At 37.4% G+C, this 26628-nt stretch overlaps 1 protein-coding gene and 1 long non-coding RNA gene across 2 annotated transcripts in view; one reads left to right on the forward strand and one right to left on the reverse strand.

The window, feature by feature from the left end:
- Nucleotides 1-9573: 9573 nt before the first annotated feature.
- On the reverse strand, nucleotides 9574-13705 carry LOC135074843 (uncharacterized). Its single transcript, XM_063969225.1, has 3 exons — nucleotides 13247-13705; nucleotides 10010-12313; nucleotides 9574-9627 (listed from the first exon to the last, which is right to left on the reverse strand). Exons 1-3 carry the CDS (start codon nucleotides 13703-13705, stop codon nucleotides 9574-9576), a joined length of 2817 nt encoding a protein of 938 aa, XP_063825295.1.
- Nucleotides 13706-14260: 555 nt separating this feature from the next.
- The window catches only part of LOC135074674 (uncharacterized), a 76142-nt gene continuing 63774 nt past the window's right edge, over nucleotides 14261-26628 (forward strand). Inside the window, exons 1-2 of the long non-coding RNA XR_010257874.1 lie at nucleotides 14261-14462; nucleotides 19329-19402. This is a non-coding gene — a long non-coding RNA (uncharacterized LOC135074674). The remainder of the gene's footprint in view (nucleotides 14463-19328; nucleotides 19403-26628) is intronic.

A 26628-nucleotide genomic window follows, 5' to 3' on the forward strand; every position in this document is an offset into this window, starting at 1 on the left:
TTGCTAGCTCGTTCTCGTTATTTCTGCTGTTTATTGGGCTGAATTGCACCACCTAACTTTGACCGTAACTAACGGTAATCGGTGTTTTTGTCAAAGGTAAAGTAAGATGGTGCAACCCAGCCTTAATGTGGTAGTCATGGCTAAAACATCACAATACGAAATAACTGCATTACTTACTTGAAACTTATTTCAGAGCATTACTTCTATTAATCAACATTCAATGGCCCAGAAGTTTAGACGTGTAATTATAACTTCTGCAGAATGACATCAATAAATGGGGAATGGATCGCTGTCTGAATTTACTGAAGTTACGAATATTTTAAAGACGAATTAAATTATTGATGAAGGTCTCTTAATCTGTTGATAGATTAGTCATTTGTCTTGTCAGATTCCAAGAATATTAAGACAAGATGACAAAGAAAATGGTCAAGTGAATTTTTCGGTGCCCATTTATGTCTTACGTATGTATCGTTTTTTTGCCCAGGAAAATGGCCACTTTTACCTATGTGGCATTAAAAGTTATATACTTGCTCTACAATATAGAGCACTAATAGATATCAGTGATTTCCCAAATGAGTTTCACCACTCACCAAGTTACATAATTTGATTTAGAAGCGGTTTTTAACAGCCTGTCATCAGACTCATTTTGTACTATCAGAAAGGCGGGTCTTACTTGTCAAACAAATAAATTATTCGTTCAATATCATTCTGAAACCAATGGCAATCGCTTTGAAATTATAGGTAATTGACATCAATTAATGACAATTGGAAATTTTGGTTGGGAAACATTTCAAATACAAATTCGGTGGTAAAGAGATGGAGAGATGAAATAATTAGGATACCTACTTAATCATTGTTGTCAAAATAAAATGCACTTTATAGATGTGTCGTTTTAGTTTATTTTAATTATAAATGGGGCATAAAACACAGCGGATTTAATATTCATTAATATAGCTTATGGACACAAGCTATTTCAGAGTTGAGAGCTTCTTCCACTCTCGCGTGCATAACCCAGCGAGTTCGTCATATTCGCAAAGTTGAGCTGTAGCATAAAGAGGAAAGTCATCCATTTTATGAAGAACAGCAAACTAAAGTTCACCAGATGTCGCTTTCTTGGCTTTGGTGCTTTGGCTGTTTTATATTCGTTCTTTAAGAAAACCGGGAGTGCAGACTAAGGTTAAAATGCATTATTAAAAAAATAAAAAATATATCACCTTCAGTACCTTCAGCAAAAATACCAACCAAAAAATATAAAATTTTAAGAAATTCAGATTCAAGCGATAGTGATATGACATGGAACAGTTAGGCTGAGTTGCACCACCAAACTTTAATGCTAACTATAACGATAACCGGTGGTTTTTGTATGGAGTTTGACAGATTTTTGACGTTTGTCAAAGTTAAAGTAAGATGGTGCAACTCAGCCTTCATGATTTTACTGTTACTGTTTGATTTAACAGCGTTAACATTAAAATAAATAAAAAAACCAGTGGCTTTTTAAACAGGTTTTATCTTTTTCTTTTTTAATGTCCGACGTGACATCCTGCGTCAAAACCTGCCAGTGGACGTAGATTATGCTTATTACTTTTTACACGATAATAATTTGTGAAATGAGTTGTTTTGAACATTTGCGCTGTGACAGAGCCTCAAATATTAATTCCCCGTTTCATTTCGACGCGGGAAGTGTATGTATTGTCTCATTATTCGATTCGCTTGAGCTCGAAGGGTTACATTGTTCGCGGGAGAGGTTAACGGTGTTCTGTGTCTTTTGACACGTTTCACGAATTAAGAGGTTTAGTCTCAAACATGAATTTATTGTTTTCTGTTTAATAGACAATTAATTTATAAACTGTTAAAATTATGCTACTTCTCTACAGCATGCTAACTGTTTTGTATTGCTGTTCCAAGTTACAATGTTAAAATCTAAAACCTAAGCATATACTTTTTAAGGCTGGGTTGCACAATCTTACTTTAACATTGACAAACGTCAAAAATCTGTCAAACTCCATACAAAAAACACTGTTGAAATATTGTTTGTCTGCTAGCGCATCACCTTATGTACCTAAGATACTATGCAAACAACCTGGGGGTGGAGCACTGGTGACCTGAAATACGGGTTTCTCTGAAACCTATATCAGGCACCAGTCTCTCACACACAAGATGCCTCAAATATGTAATACTCATTATAAGAATGTAATTTTTTCTTTGTGTGTGAGAGAAATAAATATGATTTTATTATTATTATTATTTACTGGTTATCGTTATAGTTACGGTCAATGTTAGGTGGTGCAACTCAGCCTAAGTCTAGTATTAAAATATCATAATGAGAGTGTCAAATTTCTTGCTTTCCTACATCTAATTATCTTTGACCTTACAAGCATGGAAATAGTTAATTACATAATAGGCACATCTTTGCTGCTATGTGAATAAATTCAGTGTAAAACTTAAATTACACGTTGTTTAAACGGCAGGTCCATTCGAGTAACAGAAAGGGCACATTTATAAAATGAGGTTGGCTCGCAGCCCTGCGTCTTACTCCGAACCCTGCCAAATGGCGCTGGTCTCCGTCCATGACGAAAAACAAAGAACAACCTAGAGTTGAGATCGGTTAACGGTTCGCAGCAATGTTTACAGTTTATGTCGCATTAAAACTCAGTTGGGTATAAGTAGGTATAACACCATTCACCAATAATTCTGGAGCAACGTTTTTTTAAAATACACTTCTTTCTGGTCTTAATGATTTCCATATCTTCCGGTTGGTAGCGGCCTGCGACTTAAATATTCAATTGATTTAAAACCAACTGTTTTAAAATATTTTTGGTTGCTCTGGTAATTAATAAAAAGTTAGTTAATAGAGTTGGCAAACTAGTGACGTCATCGGCTTGTATTGGGCTATTGGCCCTACAAAATCTATGAGACAGTCTCGTTTTGACAGCATAAAAGTACTTCAATTGATTGGTGGTTACCATCCATATCGAAAAACAAAGAACAATCTACAGTTGAGCAAGTTAACGGTGCGCTAAACATTGCAGTTAATGTCGCATTTAAACTCGATTTCAGGTCATTTGTCGGAAATCAATGACTGCATAAGCGCTGAACTTTCTGCGAAGTCCCATTTCCATGGGGGAGTTTTAGAAGGAAATATCGAAATCAATAAAACAGTCGAGACGACATTATAAAGTCTTTATAGTTATAATTTATTGCGGTTATAAAGGTGTACTTAGTCGTCAATTTCGTTCGACTTTCTTTAATATTTTTGAGTATATTTTCTCTTAACAATGAAAATTGTTGTAAATGATTTCTATTCTTTGTTTTATAAGATCATAGCTGACCCGGCGAACTTCGTACCGCCTTAGCGTAGAGATTTTCTTTATATTTTTTTTCCGTAAAAACCTTGTACAGAGTATTAGAAAACTACAAAAAAAAAAATCTGCCAAATCGGTCAAGCCGTTTTCATGTAATGTCGTGACAACGGAAAACGGGTTTCATTTTTATATATGTTACGGTCAAAGTGATAAATGTGAAAATTATGAATAATCGCCGGTTATTATGAATAATTACCGCATGATTTGGTAAATGTGATTAATATGAGGCCATTTATGTGTGTATAAAACTAAATAGGCGGCTTAGGGGTGACCCAAGGGCCACCCCCGCCGCACCTTAACCTATTTTTCACTTTAAATCAAAACATTATGTTATAGGCATCATGGAAAAGTAATATTATGCAAGAAACATTCCAAACCCATTATGCCAAATTATATTAATATATGATATCAAAACGTTCAAAAGTTTGGCTGTACACGAGCACGTACACAAGATGTTGTTCTCTTTTATGAAATTTGTTAGTACTAAGGTTGAATTATCAAATAATCACTGTTAAATGTGATTAATTTATCACTTTTACCGCGACTGTCGGTAATTATTCATAATAACCGGTTATTATGAATAATTTTCAATTTATCACATTAACCGTAACATATATATAGATAAATCAATATGGCAATAAGACTGAAAACAATTACTTTACAATCTATTTCAGATTTCTTATCCATTCCAAACAATTTTGACACATGATTGTATAGAACACAAAACTTAATCCTTTCGAATATTACCGAAGTTGGTATTGTCCGATGTCCATTCATTTTTATAAAATGTTATAATCTCTCAAAATATCTAAGCTAAAGACTTAATTAGGTATCCCAGAAATTCGGCTTCCTAAGAACTTTAACGAAATCGCCAATTTAGTAAATACACGCCACAACAGCAGGTGACGCAAAAATGGGTTCATTTCGTTGGGGTTTTGAAGGTATTTCAGTTCTATCTGTCTCTGTTAGTTTAGGTATAATACTGCAATGAGAGACAGAGAAGGATATAGGTGAAAATACGGAAAACGTTTTTCGGAATAGGGTTTTAGCACGCGAAAATTAATTAAAAGGAACAATGCTCATTTAAAGTTTACGGGTCGCCGCTCGACACACAACCAGCTATTACTGTAACTGGCCGTAGATTAAGTCACTAGTTAAAATTGTTAGTGTTCCACCAGAGAAATTTATTTTAGAAGTCATAATTATTAACCCTAATTAGTCTCCCATAACTTTTGAACTCATCTACATCAATTCTATAAGATAAACCGCTTCAATCAGCGAATAAATAATTCAAACTAAATAAGTACAAACTAATTTCCATTACTCTTAATAAAGTTAGATAACTTAAGTTTACGAACGACTTCATTTTCGCTCTGTAGACAAACCTTTATTAGTTTTACAAAACTTAGCCCTCAATTCATCACGTAGGCTTGCGGAACTAAGAAAACAACATTCTATTATTCCCTGAGGAAGTCGAAAAAGGCCGACATAGTAATTAGGGTTAATAGAATAAGTAATTGCTTGTAAATTGTATCTGGCAACATTCCTCGCGACACGCGTCTCCGGCATGCCAACGACAACATCATCATTCCTAAGTGAGAAGCCACACGGTGCTGTGCGGCGCCGCACCGCAAACATTTTGTGGTATGCGACGCCGCAATACGGCACCGTCTCGCTCAATCGAAGTGCGGTGCGGCAACGGAACGCACCGTCTGGCATATCATTGATTGACGCCGCAGCGACATCGCTCCGGCGCCGCGCCGCGACTGCACCGCACCGTGTTGCGGTGTACCTGCTGTGCGGCGCCGGAACGCACCGTTTGGGATATCATTAATTTTTATATACAGGACGCCGCAGCGACATCGCTCCGGTGCCGCGCCGCGACCGCACCGCACCGTACTGCGGTGTGCCTACGGTGCGGCGCCGGAACGCACCGTATGGCATATCATTGATTTTTATATGCAGGACGCCGCAGCGAGATCGCTCCGGCGCCGCGCCGCGACCGCACCGCACCGTACTGCGGTGTGCCTGCGGTGCGGCGCCGGAACGCACCGTTTGGCATATCATTGATTTTTATATGCAGGACGCCGCAGCGAGATCGCTCCGGCGCCGCGCCGCGACCGCACCGCACCGTACTGCGGTGTGCCTGCGGTGCGGCGCCGGAACGCACTGTTTGGCATATCATTGATTTTTTATATGCAGGACGCCGCAGCTACAACGCTCCGGCGCCGCGCCGCGACCGCACCGCACCATGTGGCTTCTCCCTGAGTGAAACATAAGTTATTATGAACCCGCTCACGTTTCTTGTTGCAAAGTGATTTATTCTGCTTCAGAAATAATGCTACTATGCTACTAAAGGTTGCTTAACTTCTTTTGATGGCGTATTGTTTTCGTAGTACCTGGGGGCGGGAAAATCTTTTGTGTACGTAGCTTTATTTATGGAGACTAAACAAATGATAAAAGAGGGAAATTGTTTTTATATCGGTTGATTTATCAATTACCTTTTTTAAAGGTAGTGTTTATAAAGGTAGGGCACATAGTACACAGAACTGACGGCCGATGGGGCAGCAAGGTTGAATGGAGGCCGCGTACCGGGAAACGCAGACTGAACCGACCACCCACAATGTGAACCGACGATCTGATAAAGGTAGCAGGAAGGCGCTGGATGCAGGCCGCTACCTACCGTGCGATGTGGAAGTCATTGGTGGCGGCCTATGTTCAGCAGTGGACGTCCTATGGCTGAAATGATGATGATGATGATGATGATGATGATGATGAAGGGTAGTGTTTTCTGTCCACATTTGTAAATGTATGGACGACAGTACATCTATTAGGTCTAATACGAGTATTTTAGTTACAATATAGTTGCATAGTCTGATCTTTAGAATGAACTTAAAGAATATAGAAGTATATAATCTTGTTTAAAAGTTTACATATACTCTACCGCACTATTGCAGTTTTACCAGTTACTAATATTGACTTTATTTTTTTTGCAAGATAGAGTCTATTGCAACTACATAAGAATTAATTCTAGAGTATTTAGCTTGATATGTCGTCGTTTTTAAGCTGTTCGTACATAATGGTATAGACTCGGCTCAAGTGTTGTGTTGTGAGGGTCGACAGTCCATCGCGTCGCGACCACAACGGTCGAGATGTAGCGCTCGTTAGCGCGCCGACGAAATGATTTATTGCCCCACCACACGTACTCTACTCTACGCTGAAAGTGGCAGTATTTTTAGTGTAAGGTCCACTCTAAAAATAGGGCCACTTTCAGTAAGGTACGAGTATAGTAAAAAAACGAATGGTTTTATTTAACTTGATCTTATTTACCCACTTTTGGTAAACGATGAGTGGGCCTGAAAACACATACTACTACACTACGTTACACTTTCTTCACTTTCATCTTGAATTTTTATTTTATTTGTTTCACAATGTTTCAATGTTTCAAGATAAGTAAGTACTACTTGAACATAAGACAATTAAGAAACACATTCTACTTACTAAAACATTTTTAAATAAGCTTAAGTTTACGGCACGCTGACGGTTGATTAAGGATGTTTATTACGACATAACTTGAGGAATAACTTCGACCTAGTTAATATGACAGTTCTAAACATCCCACGTATCTAGACCAGAAAATAGGCCCAAATACGAGTAGATGAAGGGACGGGCTTAATTACAGTCATTGCGTTAATTGAGCCTAGTTCTAATTGAAGTTGTAATATAACTAATGAAAGAGATGAAGGGCGCGAGAAATTGAAACGGAAAAGGGAGCGCTATTATCCTGGCATTTACCCTCTTATTTGCTTGAGGATGAAACATCACAAGGTATTAACGTTTTGGCATTTGTGAAGTATTGCTACGGCAACCGGACCGGTTATGCTCATTGCTCATCAGAAATAATGTAGGGTTCTATTTATGAAAGATTTTTTAAATCATCATCATCATCATCATCTCAGCCATAGGAAGTCCACTGCTGAACATAGGCCTCCCCCAAAGCTTTCCATGTTACCCGGTTGGTAGCGGCCTGCGTTCAGCGCTTTCCTGATGCGCTACCTTTATGATGTCGTCGGTCCTTTTTTAAATCGGTTCTGTATATTCGGAGCCTAATCAATACAAACAAACAATAAAATATTAGTATAAATAGTAATGTTATGGAAAGCATGAAGGCCTGCAAATGAATAAATAGATATTTTATGCAAGGTAACTATGCTATACTTACCTAATAATGAAACTAGAGGTGTAGATGCTATTTTCTTGACAAGGATAGATATACATAATCCTGGGTAGATTCGCACAGTTCTTATTTTTAATATCATAATTGAAGATGATATAAACAAACTTCATAATTCGTAAATGATGTCTGCTACGGAGCTTTAGTGAAGGACCCTTTAAGTTTAATTAACGGCAAACTTTCGACAGATCTGGGTCGTCTTTTTGTCGTAATTATAATAAAAGCTCAAATATCTTCGAACAATAAAAACTTGCTCGCTCATTGAGTTCTCAAAGGAATCTAACTCTTGACGACGTTTGGTCGTGGCATTCCGTTTGCTGCTTAATTTAGGAAACCAAGTTTTATGTCGGTAAATACAAATATTGATTAAATTTTACACATACATGGCTGCTATGAATTAGATTCTTTGTTAGTCATTTATCCGGATAACTTAGTACTTAGACAAGTTGCAGTAATTTTATTAGTGAATAAAGTCCAACAATGTATTTGATGATAAAATATCCTTTATTTTGATTTAGTTTCACAAAAAACAATTCTCCCGTGACACTGTTGATGACATGACATTTTATTCTTTTTTATTACTTTATGGTATTAAACATTCCGCCCACCATGACCGGAATGGTCATAATTCCGCCCACCATGATTAACCACCAACGAAAGAGTGGACTGTATAGTTAGGTAAAAAAAACAAAACAAAACATTATAAGAAATTTAAATTGGTTAAATCATGGTGACTAGATAACAAAACAATAGTTAGAGTTTAACCTTATAAATGGATAGGTATACAAAAATATTGTTCTAAGATAATTTAACAACTTAACTTTCTTGTTCACAAAAGTGGTTAAACAAAACGAAAACAACAAAACTCGTCACTTAAACATGATAATATAAAAATAACCTAGCTCTATTCAGCCACTGGCAAAACACACAATTTTACAACAGGCCTTTTAATAATGGTATTTCTACATTTTATACTAACAACTCTCGTAAGGTTGTCCAAACCTTTGTGCTTTTCGGTAATTATGCCCATTAACCACTTCGCAGGAGGAAGATCGTCTTCTTTAACTAAAACTACATCCCCGATTCTAGGCTCTGGTGTTGTATTTGCCCATTTGTACCGCTGCAAAAACTGAGTTAAATATTCGTTTGACCACCTACGCCAAAAGACCTGGAGCATTTGTTGGGTTAGCTGCCAGCGTTTCAAAGATGATATTGTTGACGTTTCATAATTGTTATCGGGCACAAGTACTAAAGGTTCACCGATGATAAAATGACCTGGTGTGAGAGGTGTTGGATCTTGTGAATTGGTACTGATCTGTGATAACGGCCTTGAGTTGAGACACGCTTCAATTTGGTATAACAGTGTGGATATTTCCTCATAAGTAAGGGTTGCTGTGCCAATCACTCGCTTCAAATGGTGTTTTGTCGATTTTATTCCACTCTCCCATATTCCACCGAAATGAGGAGCTCTTGGTGGGATAAAATGCCACGTGGTTCCAGCTGTGGCCAAACTATCTGCGATTTCTCTAGCCATGGTTGAGTGCTCTTGGGCCACCAAGGTCTTCAACTCTCGAGCGGCGCCTACAAAGTTCGTTCCATTATCGCTGTAGAGATCAGCGCAATGTCCACGTCTCGAAACAAATCGTTTAAAAGCTGCTAGAAATCCCTGTGAAGTGAGATCGGTTACAGCCTCTAGATGCACAGCCCTTGTGGCCATGCATACAAATAGGCAAATGTAGCCTTTGTATGCTCGGTAACCTCTACCTTTAGAAGCTCTGATCTGGATGGGTCCAGCATAATCAACTCCACTCTGATAAAATGGGCGTATTGGCGTGATGCGTGCTGGAGGTAGCTGTCCCATGAGTTGATGTCTAAATTGTGCTGCATGTCGTACACATGTGACACATTTGCGCACAAACAATTTTGTGCGGTTTTTTACATCAAGAATCCAATATTTCGATCGTAGATAATTTACCATCAATTGAGGACCTCCGTGAAGGGTTCGTTGGTGAGCATCGGCAATGACAAGATCTGTGAAGTGAGATTTTGATGGTAAAACAATCGGGTGTTTTTTGTTATCACTGATGTTAGCTCTCTCAAGACGACCACCAACTCTCAAAATGCCTTCACGATCCAGAAAAGGAGTCAAAGTGGTAAGTTTGCTCTTCTTACTAACGGTACCTGCAGTCTCGATATCTTTGATTTCTTGTGTAAAATGAGCAGCTTGACACGCTTTTATGCTAATTAGAATTGCTTCTGATAGTTCTTTGCTAGTTAACCATATCGGAAAAGTCGTTGCTTCAATAGATTTCTTTGCCTTTGATGCAAATCTCCTACAATAAGCTATAACTCTTATTAGTTTTTGTAAAGACGAATACTTGGTCCACAATTCAAATTCATCTTCTTTGGTTACATGGTAAGCTTTCTTTTCTTTCTCTTCTAGGTTCGTGTCCTTTATGTCCGTTCTGTCGTGTTCTATGGTTATGTTTTTTAACCATGCAGGTCCACTTTTCCAGAGAGGAAGTGTATCATATTCAGATGGGTTGACTCCACGGGAAGCGCAATCTGCAGGGTTATCAGAGGATACCACATGTGACCACTGTTCTCGGTCTAAAATAGCTAAAATCTCTGACACTCGATTTGCTATGAACGTCTTCCAGCGACTTGGATGACTGCTCAGCCAAGCTAAAACGATCGTTGAGTCCGTCCATGCATGTAAGTTTGACTTTGGTACCTTCAAAATTTCTGAGACTTCCTTTAACAACTTCGCTAGTAGAACAGCGCCGCACAACTCAAGCTTCGGGATGGAAATTTGCTTTATTGGAGCTACTTTTGTTTTGCAGGTGATAAGAGTGACCATAACATTTCCAGCTTCATCTACCACGCGCGCATAGACCACAGCAGCATATGCATCAGACGAAGCGTCGCTGAAGCCGTGTAACTCAACTGTGATACACTTTGAATTCGTACCAATCCAGCGCGGCAGGCGAAATTGAGTAAGTGCAGTAAGTTCACCTCGGTAAGTACTCCAATCTTTAAAAAGCTTTGCTGGTAACTCCTCATCCCAACCGATTCCTGCTAACCATAGCTTTTGTATGAACATTTTTGCTTTTACGATGACTGGAGCAAGCCATCCCAAAGGGTCATACAACTTTGAAATATCTGAAATAACTTTTCTCTTTGTTACAGGTTCACTGATAGGTGGTAGCTGCACGAAGTATTCGAAGACGTCAGTTCGTCGGTTCCAGGTAAGTCCAAGAATTTTGATAATTTCATCTACTTTGAGTTCCAAATTGCTTGTTGTTGTTTCTGAATCCTTGCTTATTTCGTTCAACAGTGTTTCATTATTGCTTGACCATTTTTGAAGTTCAAATCCCCCTTTGCTTAGTAACTCATTCATTTGTTGAAATATTTGTTTTCCTTCCAGAACTGTGTCACATCCAGTAAGTAGATCATCCACATAAAAATCATTTAGGACTCTTTCAGCTGCCAATGAAAACTGTTTACCTTCATCATACGCGACTTGATGCAGTGCTCTGACTGCAAGATATGGGGCTGAGGCAGTGCCAAAAGTGACTCGCAACAATCGCAGATGTTCAATATCTTCATGAGGTTTGGATCGCCAGACTAATCGTTGATAATCTACATCTTCGCTGGCAACTTTTATCTGGCGATACATTTTGACTATATCAGCCACCAAGCAAATAGGATGCAGTCTCCACCTCATCGCCAAATGACGAAGATCCGATTGAAGCCTTGGGCCTACCAACAATTCGCTGTTGAGAGATACACCGTTCTTGTCTCGACATGAAGCGTCAAAAACGACTCTTAGTTTGGTTGTTGTTCTATTGAGCTTCACTACTGCGTGATGAGGTAAGTACACACTTTCTGTTTTGTCGATCTCATCGTTTGGTACTTTTTCCATGTGACCCAGCTCCAAATACTCTGAAATAACATCGGAATAGAGATCCTTGAGATTTGGTGATTTTGATAGACGTCTTTCTTGCATTAAAAATCTGCTTACAGCTATTTCTCGCGAGTTGCCTGATTTACAGTTCGGGTTTTCTTCTTTAAATGGCAGTTTTACGATGTATCGTCCAGAAGGGTCTCTTGTGGTCGTTTGTTTGAAAAATTCTTCGCATTTTTGTTCTTCAGGTGTGTGGTGAGGTTTATTGAGAAGACACTGATCAGATTCTATTTCCCAAAAGCGTTTAAGATCAAACTCTTCTTCAACAACTTGAGTGTGTAATGTTGTTATAATGTTTCTACAGCTTGGTTCAGTTTTACTACTTTCAGATACTTGACCAGATAATATCCAGCCGAGTCTGGTGTTTTGAGCTATAGGACACCCTATTGGACCCTTAACTAGTCCCTCAGATAATATCTGACAATACACCTCTGCACCTAACAGCAAGTCTATTTTGTTTGGAACATTAAACTTTGGATCAGCCAACTTCATTTCAGGCATGTGTGACCAAAGTTTCAAATCAACCTGTCGTTCAGGAAGAAATGTGGTAAGTTTGGTAAGAACGTGAGCTTTCACCGTAATTGTGAAGTTCGGATCGTAGATAGATTGCAGTTTGATGTTAACCACATGTTTAGAGTTGACTGATGAGCTACAATCACTCCCTACCCCAGTTATAACACTTTTGTTTGCTACTTTCTTCAGCCCAAGTAATTGGACTGCAGACTCCGTCACGAACGAGGCCTGTGATCCCTGGTCCAATAAAGACCTAAGTGTTATGAACGATCCATTGTTTGTTTCAGCTTTTACCAACGCGGTTGCTAAAAGAACTTGACTCTTGTTGTTAGAGAAACAAGTGGTAATGTTGGTTTGCTGGTCAATATCATCAGATGTTGTCGCTGTTGTCGCAACAACATGATTGGTTCTTGATGGGTTAATTGATTGTGTTGTTTGAACATTGTTGGATGGTACGTTGTTATTGGTTGAATGCAATAAAGAGTGATGCTTCTTATTGCAGATTCTACATCTAGTAGGCAAACGACAAGTCATAACCGAATGATTCGCGCCTAAGCAGTTAAAACAAAAATTGTTGGTTTGGACAAAGTTACGGCGAGCTGATAGTGTTTCATTTGCGAATTTCTTACAATTGCCAAGTTTATGGTTGTTGTCAGAACAATAAGAACAAGAAACCGATATTTTGCTAGGGCTGTTCTCTACTACATGATGAGACTGGGTACTTTTCATAACTTTGGGATCCAAAAATTCGAGAGACCTAAAGCGATGTTCTATGAAATCTAAAAATTGCTTTAATGTTGGTAAATCATTGGTAAGGTCACAAATTTTTGCTTCCCACAGTTTGCGAGATTCATTATCTAATTTTGAAGACAAAATATAAATAACAATGATGTCCCAGTTTTCAGTTTTTACACCTGTGTTAGCTAATGCATTTAGACATTCATTAGTAGTGTCAAACAGATCTTTAAGCGCAGTTGAATTTTCTTGAGCAATGTTCTTTTGACTGAAAAACCTTTTTAAAATGCAATTAGTTACATACTTCTTATTGTTAAATCTACTTTCCAAAAGGCTCCAACACACAGAATAATTGTCACTTGTAATTGGTAGATGACGCACCAACTGCTCCGCTTCACCAGTTAGGTAGCTTTTCAGGTAATGAAGTTTCTGTACCTTTTGTAAGGAGTTGTTGTTGTGGACAAGTGACAAGAAAAGATCTCGAAATGTGATCCATTCGGCATATTTCCCAGAAAAGCAGGGTATGGAGATCTTGGGCAGCTGCACTCTGACTTGCTCCCCCTCACTTTGTGATGTTTCCTGATGTCTGACTTCTACCTGAATGCACCTTTTCAATTTTTCTTTTAGTTCGGTCTTATATTCGGTGTATAATTCCTCGGTCTTGCTGAAAAAGTCTTCAGTGAAATATTCCGATTCTTGGTACTCTGCATCGCTTACTTCACAAATAATTGTATCGTGAGTTTTGTTGAAGTTTTGCCACAATTCCGATAAATTTTCTAATTTTGTTTCGATGTAACTAGTTGTTATTCTGACACTTGGAGACTTGGCAAAATTTATTTTGGATTTGTTAATTCGGTTGAAGATTTCGTTTTGACTTCTTACTAGTTTCTTCATGTTATCCGGCTCGAAGGACCATGAATAAAGTCCAACAATGTATTTGATGATAAAATATCCTTTATTTTGATTTAGTTTCACAAAAAACAATTCTCCCGTGACACTGTTGATGACATGACAAATTTCTTCTTTTTTATTACTTTATGGTATTAAACAATTAGTTTCCATAGGTTAGAAAAGGTGTAGGTACTTAGTTTTATGGTATCTCCATACGTAGAATCCTGATGTTATTATTGCCCTTCTAATAGCATTTATACACATTTCAAATTACTTCGATTAGTATTTACGGGCAACCTTTAAGTATTTAAGTTTATTTTAAAAACTACTTTATTCTGGCATTTTACATTAAGCCCATCTACACGAAACTCATACTCTAGGTACCTACAACATTCTCAATAATATTCAATATTGATTTTTATCTCGCAAAAAAAATTAAGCAACATAAAGCCTTCTTGCTTTCCAAGGTTAAATGCGTCCAAAAACCTAAAACCGAAAGGAGGCGAAAAGTTAATTATATTAAAAAGTGAGCTGTCACTGTCAGTAAGTCGAGATACTGGGAGCAACCCTCGGAAGTTTGTTAGACAATTTAAATTAGAAAGTGCTTGAATATGGAAATTATACGATCGGCGAAGCATACCAGGGCGGTTATTGATCACTTGTACCACAATTTGATATTTATTTTGTGAAAGTGTTTGTGAAAAAATTGTGAAATGCGGACTTATTGTTTTGATTCGGAAGCCCTCACTTGGGATGACTGGTAAGTTCTGAGCTCAGAACCATGGACTTATAAAAATGGTTCTGAGAGTGTGAATCTTCATATTCCCTTAATCATTTAGAACCAGGCCATCCCTGCTGACGTTATGTACAACTTATACAATAACAAAACCACCACTCTACAAAAACTTTAACACTGAGTATAAAGTTTCAGTCGAAAGTCAAGGTCAAAACTTACTAGCTTAGTTATTACCTACAAACGTAGCGTAAAGCCTGGTAAAGCGCAATACACATTGAGCCCGCCGGGCCGCCGACATATGTCGGCAACTTTTTGTCGGCGGTCTAGTTGGCGGCTTCACTTATTACAAGTCGGAAAATTTGGTCGGCGGCATGTTGGCGGCTTGAGATGAGAAATTTATTTGGCAGTCAGCATACAAGTACGTCACTATAGGTCGAGCGTCGCCGGGCAACTGAGCGCAGGCGTACCCAAGCCGCCAACATGTCGGCGGGTAACAAGCGCGGGCGCATGTTGCCGACATGATTATTTTCATACAGGCCGCCGGGTTTTGTCGGCGGCCCGGCGGGCTCAGTGTGTATTGCGCTTTAGATACTACTTCATCTAAACTTGGAAACTCTACAGAATAGATTTTTATAAGTATTTTAACTTACCTACATTATTTTAATCACAGAAACGATATGTATGTACGAACGATTCACATGCTATCAATATAATTTATTTTCTACATATAAACATCTCTCAAAGGTTTCTTGTTTGGAATAGGTAGTTGGAGCTCTACGTAGCGACATTTTATAGCAAACTAATTTAAGACTTTACCGATGGATCGACTCGACTTTTATCTTTTAACGAACGATTTAATCACAAACTTGATATTGGATTTTTACAGCTTTCAAAGTTGAACTTGGCAGAGAAAAAGTTGGACTTCCCAAGCTTTTATTCAATTTATCCCTTAAAAAGTTAAGCTTCATTATTACCTTATTCCGGGTAACTGTTAATACATTAATTACCTATAGTCCTTAAATAAACGTATCATCACCATTTCAGCCATCTTAACACTGCGGAACATAGGCCTCCCCCGATGATTTCCATAATGACCTATTGGTAGCGGCCTGCATCCAGCGCCTTCCTGCTACCTTTATGATGTCGTCGGTCCACCTTATGGGTGGATATCTTAGTCATAGTTTCAATAAGGCTGTAGTATAATTTCGACAAATTGTAAATCCTTGAAAGAAAACATGAACTTGTTAATGAAATGGGTACGAAGGAAGTTTTCTCTGTTCATCTCTCTAATGGACAAGTTACAAATTTGCACCGAGACATTGCCGCGAGCTAAGTACAGCCAGAACAGCAAGTCCATGCGCTAGCACACTAATCATTTTAATTATCTTATTTCTTTTAACTTGAGCGTAACATGAATAAACGTAAGACTTACTTCGTAACACGATCTTGGCGTACCATGACTTTGAATAAGTTCTTTCTAGGGAAAGTTAGTAGGTAAATGTTGTCTTATTTCATAAAAACCATTTCTTTTTTTTCTAAACTCCTAGAGATCTACTAGGTGCACGATTCCCTCTACTTACCCCCTGGTAAATGGAGGATTTGGGTCTCCCTATGTTGGTCAGACGGGTTGGAGAGTCATGATAGTAGCATAGGAGTAGCAAAGTCAAGGGTCCCGCTGAAAATATGCCCACGGTATGCCCCGATTAATGCTGAGCGGGCCCCTATTTGACAGCAAGGCACAATGTTTTTCGTTTTGTAATTTATGTAAATGTGATGTCGCTCTTTTTGTCAAATAAAACATTTTTTATTTTTTTTACTTTTTTGAGAACTCCACCAGCACTCGAAAATTTTTCTACCCCAACGGCTTAACCCAATGCTTGACAATTCAAGCATTGGGTTAAGCCGTTGCAGTCAATGCTGATCTCGTCTAACTGCCTTGAGATGGAACATAAAAGTTGTCTGATGAATATTCACTATTGCACCTATTTTTCCTCGGAATGGCGTTCGCGAGGGCAATAAAATTGAGGTAACGGTTAAGAGGCCGGGACTACCGCGGCCTGGAGACTCATGGAGTGTTTATACGGAAATAGAATTAGAGGCATTTTTCATGGGTACATTAAAAGTTTTTTTGGGACAAAGCCATGCGCCATGGGCCAATGTTGACTATGATCAATGTTCGTATAATAACATTTTTCATTCATGTCAGTTGGAGCAATAGTAGGGCAATGTATATATTTTCAGTCAGTAAGTAGTATCGGTAGTTTGTTCCTAGTTTACCAGTAGGTGTAGAGGTCACTAAAGGAGAAACATGCGAACATCAGGCTTCCCAACCCCTCTGGCCAGAGTGAGCAGTGCAGGCCAAATCCTCCATTTGTCTCTAATTTATCTGATAAATTGGAGTGAGTCGGTTGTCTGCAGTGGAGACCAAATCAGTTTTTAGAGTTGTAACTTGCTGTCAATTTGGTCAACCACTTGACTGATAAAGGTTACCCCTATCATAGATTTCGCGGACACGCGTCTGAATGCACCCCCAAACAGCTCATCCGTGTATGCGAAGTGTCATTCCCTTGAAAACTTTGTATATATGCTGATCCCTTAGCCTCTGTTTGCGGAGGCCCGAAGTTACAGCCGGGGATCAATATTTGCCAGTACCCTCCCTTTTAAATACGACCCTACTCCGACTTTAGTTTGCTCTTTGATGAACCTAATAAATTATGGCCCTCCCCAGTCGTGACCTATCACTTTAAGTCTGTGCTCAATGGATGTGTGTAAAGCGGACTTAATTTTGAAGGACGCTCTTTCGTTAAAATTACCGTTTTTAAGTGTAGCTTAAGTATTAAGGGAATTTGGACATTTTACTATTAAATGGCTAGAATGATCCTTGCCATTTAATTTATGGTAAATTGGGTATAATATTTTTCAAAATGGTTAGATAAATATTTGTATGCAGATTCCACTAAATTAATATTTGACAATATGTCAATTGTGGACAGATACAATAGGTATTGCCAGCTTAAAATCTGATTGTCTTTTCGGAGCGCGTTAAAAAGTGCGTTCCTTTATTGGAGTCATTTCAGACCCGTTTGGATTGTTGTTTATATTTTTTCAGTATAGTTATTTACATTGTGTAACAGCTCAAGGCAATCGTAATGTTAGTGCTCTAAAATCATTGATGTGAGGAACGGTTACATGCAAACGCAATGAAAAGCACTAGCCAAAGGTTGGTATTCGCGTTAGCTGCGGTTCAGCAAACAACGATGTTTGTGCCGACGAGCCGGCTAAAGGTCGTCGCACATTTATCAATTCGGAAAGGAATCAACACCGTATCGCCTTTCGCGAGCTGCCATCGCTTTTCGCGCGCTGTCAGTGTGCGATGGCAGTGGGCGGGGTACATAGCTCGTAGAGACGATGGTCGTTGGGGCAGAAAAGTTCTCGAGTGGCGACCACAGGCTGGAAGACGTAGCATGAGTAGGCCTCCTTCTAGGTGGACCGACGATCTCGTAAAGGTCGCGCGAAAAGCCTAGATGCGGGCAGCGCAGGACCGTTCATTGTGGAAAACCTTGGGAGAGGCCTTTGTCCAGCTGTGGACGTCATTTGGCTGAAACCGCACCGTAACTTTGTATAAAACTCCATACTGCAACGCAAGTGTGGAGTAAGATTACTGACCGCTTCGAGTTGATACGCCTATGATCCTTTTCCGCGTTGATAAATGTGCGACGTCCTTTAAGCCAGCGGCTCAACAGGTAAGTTAGCTCGCCTTTGAGCCGCTGTGGTCATAGTTGCGGCGAATCTGGGTTAGCCTGGATAGCTATTACAAAGTTACTCGTAACATTCTGATTTCATTTGCATCCTTATCAAACATTAATTCTTACATTGAGCACATCTAGATTCAAGGACTTGAGAATACATTATAAAGCACGCATTATGACGAAATGTCGTTTAATAGCCTACTACCCTAAAGATTAGGTCTACTTAGGCCAAATTAACTGACCTTGGCCGCTAATTCTAATCTAAGATGAACGGTAGAAGTAAAATCATAAGTTTTTCTAAATCGATTAATTAGTACATTTTTTAAATAAAATCATCAGTCGGTGCGGACTAAGTAGTAGGTACCTACCTACTATTATGAGTCCCCGTGACTTATTGAGTCGTTCTCGTAATTAGATTCACTGCGAAATAAGTTACCATACCATAGTGTTTGAACCTTTTGTAACAGCTAAAGATCGCGGTTCGGGTTAGGGTTGGCAAAAAGTTTATTTACTGAAGACCTCAACAGGTATTCGTAGGTAAGTAGAGTCGACATCAAAAATATACGCTGACGGACGTTTGGCTTAGAAAAGTTCGTGTTTTAGATCCAATAGAGCTTGCAAGTTGGACGCTTAGTATCAGCACACTGCAAACATTTTGTAAGAATGTGCATAATTATGTCTACGTGTTGGTATTAGTTTGGGATGTTTTCTACGTATAAAATGTATAAATCTAAGTACAATTATATCCGTTGTTTGATTCCCAAACTAAAAGCTTTGATCAGTTTGAGAATAGGTGACCTTGGGTAAAATGACAAATCGACAAAAAGCGCGTTATAAGTAGGTATAAAATTATATTTGGCACTCACGAAATCTCTTACAGCAGCTTCATTTATTGTAAAGATATATTTTTAGTACTTTCTCTAGATATTTTGTGATGTCGACTGTACAAAAGTTAGCGGTCGCGCCTTTGAGCCGAGCTGCCCTGAGAATTGAAGGTCATCCATTTGCTGATGTTACTTACTAGTTTAACTACGATCACAAATAACTTTACTATGTCTGGTTATTTTCCGCTTTAAAATATATAGGTATGAAAAACGAAATAGTTAGTTAAATATCTTAATGACTTGTTTTCTCTTTTCAGTTCTGTGAATCCTGTTAGATCAACGTAACGTGAAAAGTTACTGAAGAAACAGTAGTGCACCTATTATATTACAGGTAAGTTTACGAATCATAGCATTTCATTCAATACCGTAATTGGGGCTCGCAATCAGGAGAGTTGTGTTCAGTTCACCTGAGCACCAATTTATATTTTCTATTCAAATAGTTATGCTCCTTTGATAGTTAATAGGGTCGTATTTCGCCCTTCAACTTTTATTCAGCATATACGTAACCCTTTCGCGCATTACATCCATCCCCGCGGAATATTGTGCGTTCTGACCTTATTTTAATAATAATGTTGCCAGTTATTACTTTAAATAGGTGCTCAGCAGCAGCGGTGGAATGATTTATGGGCGTGCCGCGGCCGCGGGGCTAAATAAAACGACTTTTGCTTTTCACAAAAATTCACCACAGAGTATAAAGAAACAGATGTAACACTCCATTACGCCATTTATCCTGTGTTACTAGATTTGGGTCTAGGTACTTTTGATCGACACTTAAAAACCGTCCGATCGTCTCTATTAACCACTTTAATCTGCATTTTAGTCGAAAAAAAATGGTAATTAGGACAAAAAAAGGATGTAATATTTGTAAAAAGTTACTAAATTCGATCCCCAGATAAAATGGTTTTGCTAGAATTCAATCAAATCCGACGATCACTGTCTATAATTTTTTTCTACTCATATTGACATATTATGAGTTGTTCAACGTAAAACATATTTACTTTATCATCTGTTATACCCATGTGACAAGTAAATCAATAAATATAAAAATCCTTTTAAGTAGGGTGATCCGTCAAAGGTAGTTTTCCGTTGAATAGCCAAACTTCCTAGGCAAAGTTAATAATAAAATATGAAAGTGCTGGAAAACGGCAAAACTTTTCCTAACAATAATAAAACCTAGTTGAAAACACTCGTTTCTGTGATCCAGCTTGTTATTTTTACTCTGTGCCAATAGCATTCCATAAGTTTTCCGTGACAGCCAAGACCCCCAGGCTTCTGTTAAATTAATTTATTTAACACCTTATTGTCTCTGGTTGGGCTCGTGACAGATAAAAAACGTACAGAATAACGTCGGGACATTAAACAAGTACTTACTGAGCTAATATTACGTATCTAAAGTAGATGAAATTACTTCGGAAGTTTAATTTTTGTTCTTGTTTCGTCGCGGTTGTTATGACATGATAAACGGAATGACTTTGTTGACAGAAATAATAATGAGATTGCCACGTTTTAATTATTTCTGAGTGTTTTGGCGTTGTTTTTTAGATATGTTAATTGAATTAAGTGACACGTGCTTACACGTTTAAAGATAATATTCAGTAAAAGGTTTTCTTTGAATATTACCTTACCTAAGCCTCTTTGTTCGTGGAATTCATCCAAAAGTAATTTGATGGTCGGTTTTTGTTAGTCACAAAACGCGATTTTGATCCTTTACAATATTTGGCATATTGGGCTAGCAAAGCTATTAGAAATGATTCTATTTTTTACCCTCGGCTGAAAATTTGGGATCATAATATTTTTTTACGAGTGTAAGTATCTGAATATTTCTGTAAAGTCGTGCTCTCAATGGAATTAAACAGATTTGATCCATCGTTCAACATAGTCAAACGTCAACAAAATACTTTTGTGCAGGTTAGATTTCAAACCAAAGAGAGCTAAATTCCAAATGGTTCATTTATTAGGGAGCTACGAGTAAAATTTTATAGATTTTCTGTAAAATAGGCTTCTACGCACCTATACAAGTCAAAGTTATCCTTCTTTTCTGTCAGAGTTAATAGATCGTATCCTGTTGTTTGTTAGCTCATGATGCTTCTATAGTTTTCTCTCCCTAGCAACGGGGCTCAAAGCCGACGGGCCAGATTAAGGGCTTAAAATGCGAGACTCACGCTGATCGGTAGTAGATACCTATCGCCAGAAGGGCCGATTATCCCGGATTCAGGCGTGACGACCGATTATGGCTGCTCGAGATCCACTTTGAGGGGGAAACGGATTTGAGCCTTTAATTAATCTTTATATTCCTAAAAGTCCTCCTGAAAAGTTTCTAGCATCTTATCTTTAATCCTATTAGAGATTTGGCATTATTAAATTAAAGGCAATGAAAGAAATAATAATATGCGCCTAGAAATGTTTCTAATTAGCTAACAACTCGTTTCCCTATACACTAATGGAAATAACAAGCTATGACATGACCCCAATTGGTTTTAGTGGTTTGAATGTAAATTACGTACTGGAAAAATATGAATTGAGGGAAGTATTGTGATTATTAAGTATTTATAAAACAAATATGAAACAAAAACAATGACAATAACCGTTTATGTCTCTATTTGTGCTAATGACTCCGCGGTTGGTTTTAATTGATTTGACACTTGAAAAACACTGCACTAATTTACTTACATTGACAAATTTTCAGTGAAATAATTTAATGCTTAGTGCAAGTCCCAGTTTTATTAATGAAAAAAACATATCATAATTTAATTCTGACTCATCATCATCATCATTTCAGCCGTAGCACGTCCACTGCTGAACAAAGGCCTCCCCCATTGATGATGATAATTCTGAATACTTATCAATAATATAAATCTTTCGGTCGTATTTAGAAATTTCCCTCAGAAATTAATGTTTAGTATCTAGAATTTTAGACTAACTAATTAAATTAGTTCAGTCATTTACGTCTTGAGAGGATATTTTATGTAAATGTTTTCTTTTGAAGGAAATAGTGTAGGTAATTTAATGGAAAAGATGCGGTAAGCAAGGGACTAGGTTGGAAATAGACACGTTAATCTTTGCTTATCTGGGTTCTTTCTTATATAAAACCACGTGATAAGGAAAACATAGTGACACTAGTGTGTTGCTCTTGTTAATTAAGTTAACCGAACGTTATTTGATTTAACTTTCCTTTGTTTACCTATTTATTTGTCCACATAAGATAATAATAATTACGTCATATTAAACACAAATAAGTCATATTATATTTTCTTAAATCTATAAATCACACAATTTTGCCACATTTTTCGTTCAAGCGGAAGAAATACATGAAGAAATAAATAGCTGCCAGTCAAAAAACTTAATTTATAACTTCAGTTGATGGTTACATAAAATTAATAGGCTTACAAGCCTTGGAATATTCATCAAATTAAAACAAGCACGCAACCCAATAATTCATTTCGCTTTTAATAAAAAAGCTGGTATAATTGATTTTTGAATACCATCAAATATTTCAAAAAAGTTGAATAAACAAAAGAGAGCACCGAATCATGCTCTTGAACTTTCACTTGATACTTCTTGAGATAATATCATCAGTTATATCCATTCTACTAAATAGTCTTGGTCCATGACCTCACAAATTGACCTTCAGGAATCCTTCATAATTCTAAAGCAGATGACCTCGGGGAAGGTCTTCGTAACAAGTGCCTGCTCAATTGAGCGTTGACCCAGCCCCCATGATTGAGCATTGAGCAGACATTCATCTGATTCCTATCTGTATGAGGAATTTAATTAGACCCGGCCCTTGTAAGGATTTGTCGAGTGGTCTTTGATTTATCTCGTACGACATACTTTGTGGTAGTTGGGCGGTTTATTGTGGAAAATATCGGGCTTTTTTGAGGGTCATTATTTGCTAACTAACCTTATGCACGGTAATATTATCATACAGTATTGTAACTTCATATAAACGGAAGAAACGCGAGCTTTCCTTCTAAATTTAAATCTCGGTATGCGCTCGACATGCAAAAGTCGGGGGTGTCGCGAATGTGCCACAGTAATAAACGGACGATGTGTTGTTTTTAAACAGTAAGCATTCTTTTTTTTATAAATATAATTACAAGTACCTATTTATACAGGGTGTTAGGTAAATGGGTTTATAAGCTGACACTAGCCCATGTTAACATAAATGCATATAAATGGTATGGTGAAGTCAGTGATATCATAATTATATTTTTTTTAATTTTCATACAAAATAAAATTTATAAAATCAGATTTGTATGAAAGAAAATTAAAATTATTAAAATTATGATTCTGACTTTACCATACCATTTATATGCAGATGTTAACATGGGCTAGTGTCGGCTTATAAACCCATTTACCTAACACCCTGTATAATAATCAAGCATTTTGTACGCCTCAGTCGAGGCGCATACATTTTACGGTCGCAAAATAAGATTTGTTACTAAATCTTAACACAAATATATTTTTTTAATTAAATCTACTAATCACAAAACAACATGCATTTTGATCCTATTTCATTCACAAAGTATTTTGTTTGTCAAAATAAAATAAAAAATTACAATCACAAAAAACATTTACAGAACTAGATAGAAATTCTAAGTAGGCAGTTGTAATGAAAATAGGGTCTGCAGGTGGGCAGCCCTAACGCATGTTGTCATACCGTGACGTTCCGCGCGGCTGTTGACATTTATTTCAAAAATATGGTCGAGTTGGAATACTGTATAGATAGTATTACCGTGCCTTATGTTACACGCTCACATACCTTTTGCGTCGCGTCTGTCAACAAAGTTTTTTGTTATCAACATTTTGAAATTCGAACTGAGGCATTTTAAAAAGAAAATTGTAGCAGGCTGTTTTTTAACCAATGAGTATTATCAAACACACAAAAAGTATTTTATTCAAATTAGGTACCTAAATGTTCTGTGTTTCTTCCAATACAAGATCTGTGTGCATTTTTTGAATAAAATACAAAGAAAAACACAAAAGAACAATTTATATTATACATGTTATTTGTAGTAAAAACAAAACAAAATAACCATTCTGCTCCGTAAACGAACCATCCAGAAAGCGATAGACATCTTAGAAGTGATTGCGCTAATAGCAAACAGGCAAGGAAAGAATGGTGTACATTTCGCTAATGACGTCATACATTCGTGCCTGTATCGCCATTAGCAACCGAATAATGGTGATAACGCCATTCAGGTAATTGCGTGTGAATAGATCGGCTAATTAAGGCACGTAGACCCTCATCCTTTAGTTACCTAGTTGTTTTTATCAGTCTTGATCTGCCTAAACAAAGTGGACTACATTAGTAGCAACTGTACTTTGTAAGAGGGAAAAGAAGATGGAGAAAAACAGTGATGTTTTGGTAATAAGGACCGTGATAATAAGGAACAAAACATTATTCAGATGGTGGGAAAATGACTGAGAATAGGAAATGACAGACACTTGGAAGAAAAAGATTAAAAGACCACAAAGAATATAATTAATTGTATCGTAATGATCGTATCATAATATCAGAGTAAATACAAATGAGTAGGTCATCTTCATAGAAACGCACCGAGCGCGGTTTGTATGTGAGCGCGCGACTCACCGCTAATCAACGCTAAATTTTGTCAGTGTGTGCGTGCGCGCCGCATATGTATTGGCGCGCTCACATACAAACCGCGCCGTGAAGATGACCTACTCATTTGTATTTACTCTGATAATATTCAGACAAAAAATTGGTATATTTTTTTAAACGAACATCCAAAACTACAGATTCACACAGTATTTGTCATTGATAGTACCAACCTATCAACTAACCCAAAACCGTACTTTCATTATAGTATGTAACTAGCGGCCGCCTGCGACTTCGTACGCGTGGATCCCGTTTGTTTTACCCCCTTCATCTACCTTACGCGGTTTAGATTGTTTCATACAAATGTTTTTTCCCGCTAACTCCCGTTCCCGTGGGAATTTTGCAATATCCTGTTGTAACTAAGCTTTAAGTTTACTAAGATAACTGCATGCTAAATTTCAAGCGTCTAACTTAAGCGGTTTAGATTTTTTCAGAATCAGAATCAGAATCATCATTTATTTGCTATAAATGTGGTACAGGAGATGGATACAGTTAATGGTTAGGTCTCACAATTAGTCATTTCTGACATGCAAATATTAAATTAATTAATTATTAAACATTTCAACAAATTCCATTAAAATATTATCAATGTAAGATGTCAATATAAATGTCAATAGTAGATACTCAATGTCAAAAATTCAGAAATTGTCGATGTCAAAGATTCACCAAGCATAATTCAATAACGATTACATACATAATTGCAAATGTCATCTAATAATAATTTATAACATCAATATAATTATTCAAAGACTCTTATTGACTTATCTGTTAAATATTCCTGCACTGTGTAATAACATTTGCTAACCAATAATTTAAATAAGCGTGTCTTAAATGCTCGAATAGGCAGTGTTTTTATTTCATCTGGCAATTTATTAAAAATTCGTACTGCCATTGGATAGCAGTTGTCACTTTGCAAGGATGTGAGCATTACAGGCAGTGTCAGTTTGTTTGGATAGCGTCCACGATAATTTGTATTTACTTCACTATTGCTTCTGAAAAGGTAGGGGTGCATCTTTACAAAACAGCTCATTTCAAAGATATAGATGCAGGGTAATGTTAAGAGCCTTAATTTTTCAAAATAAGGTTTACAACTTGTCCTAATGGATAGCTTACAAATGGAGCGTATGCATTGCTTTTGAGCAATAAAAGCTCTGTCTGAGTCTACTGAATTGCCCCATAATATAATGCCATATCGAAGCATAGAAGCCACATATCCATGATATGCTAATAAAGCAGTTTTTTGAATATATTTGGTTTTTTTAATATTAACTTTCAAATTATTATTCTTCATCCAGTTGATTACGTCGTTAATTGTATTGTTAATGTCGTTATTATATTCTGTCAATGAGTCATATGTATTTGGAATCACCACCGATACATCGTCAGCAAATAATGTACAAAAATGTTGCGTGGATTTTGGGAGGTCATTAATATACAATAGGAATAACAATGGGCCAAGGATACTACCCTGCGGTACGCCAGTGATCTTATTTTGTGTATGATCTATATGTCCTTTCATTTAAATATTTATCTAGATTTCTAATCTCTACGTATTGTAATCTTTCGCTTAGGTAAGTTTTTAGCCAATGAAGAATGTTCACTAATTTTGTTTTTTAGCTTTCTGTATTCTCTTTTAAAAATAAAAAATACACGTGAAAGAATTATTTCGATACGTCAATTAGTTTCCAAGATATTGAATTTTAAAAGTGCGGGCGGCGGCCGGCCCGCCATTTTATGCGCGTGACGTCATATTACAACGACTGGCTCATATTTGTATGGGTGGAATCTTGCAAACTGAATTAAGACCCACTTCCAGGCAACCGATTAAGCTGAAATTTCGCAAACACATGTGATTTGGATGACCATGCAATATTATGATGACATGGAGCTGATCTGATGATGGAGCTGGAAGGAGGCCATAGGAACTCTATAATAAA

The sequence above is a fragment of the Ostrinia nubilalis genome, chromosome 9, assembly GCF_963855985.1.
Source record: "Ostrinia nubilalis chromosome 9, ilOstNubi1.1, whole genome shotgun sequence".
Taxonomy (NCBI): Eukaryota; Metazoa; Arthropoda; class Insecta; order Lepidoptera; family Crambidae; genus Ostrinia; species Ostrinia nubilalis.

Excerpts from the sequence above, each read along its gene's own strand:
- LOC135074843 (XM_063969225.1), bottom strand. The coding sequence starts at position 13,705 with ATGAAGAAACTAGTAAGAAGTCAAAACGAAATCTTCAACCGAATTAAC. Across the intron at positions 12,314-13,246 it reads ACAACAACTCCTTACAAAAG|GGATCACAGGCCTCGTTCGT; the intron begins GTACAGAAACTT and ends TTATTGGACCAG. Across the intron at positions 9,628-10,009 it reads AAGAAAAGAAAGCTTACCAT|ATCTTGTCATTGCCGATGCT; the intron begins GTAACCAAAGAA and ends CTCACTTCACAG.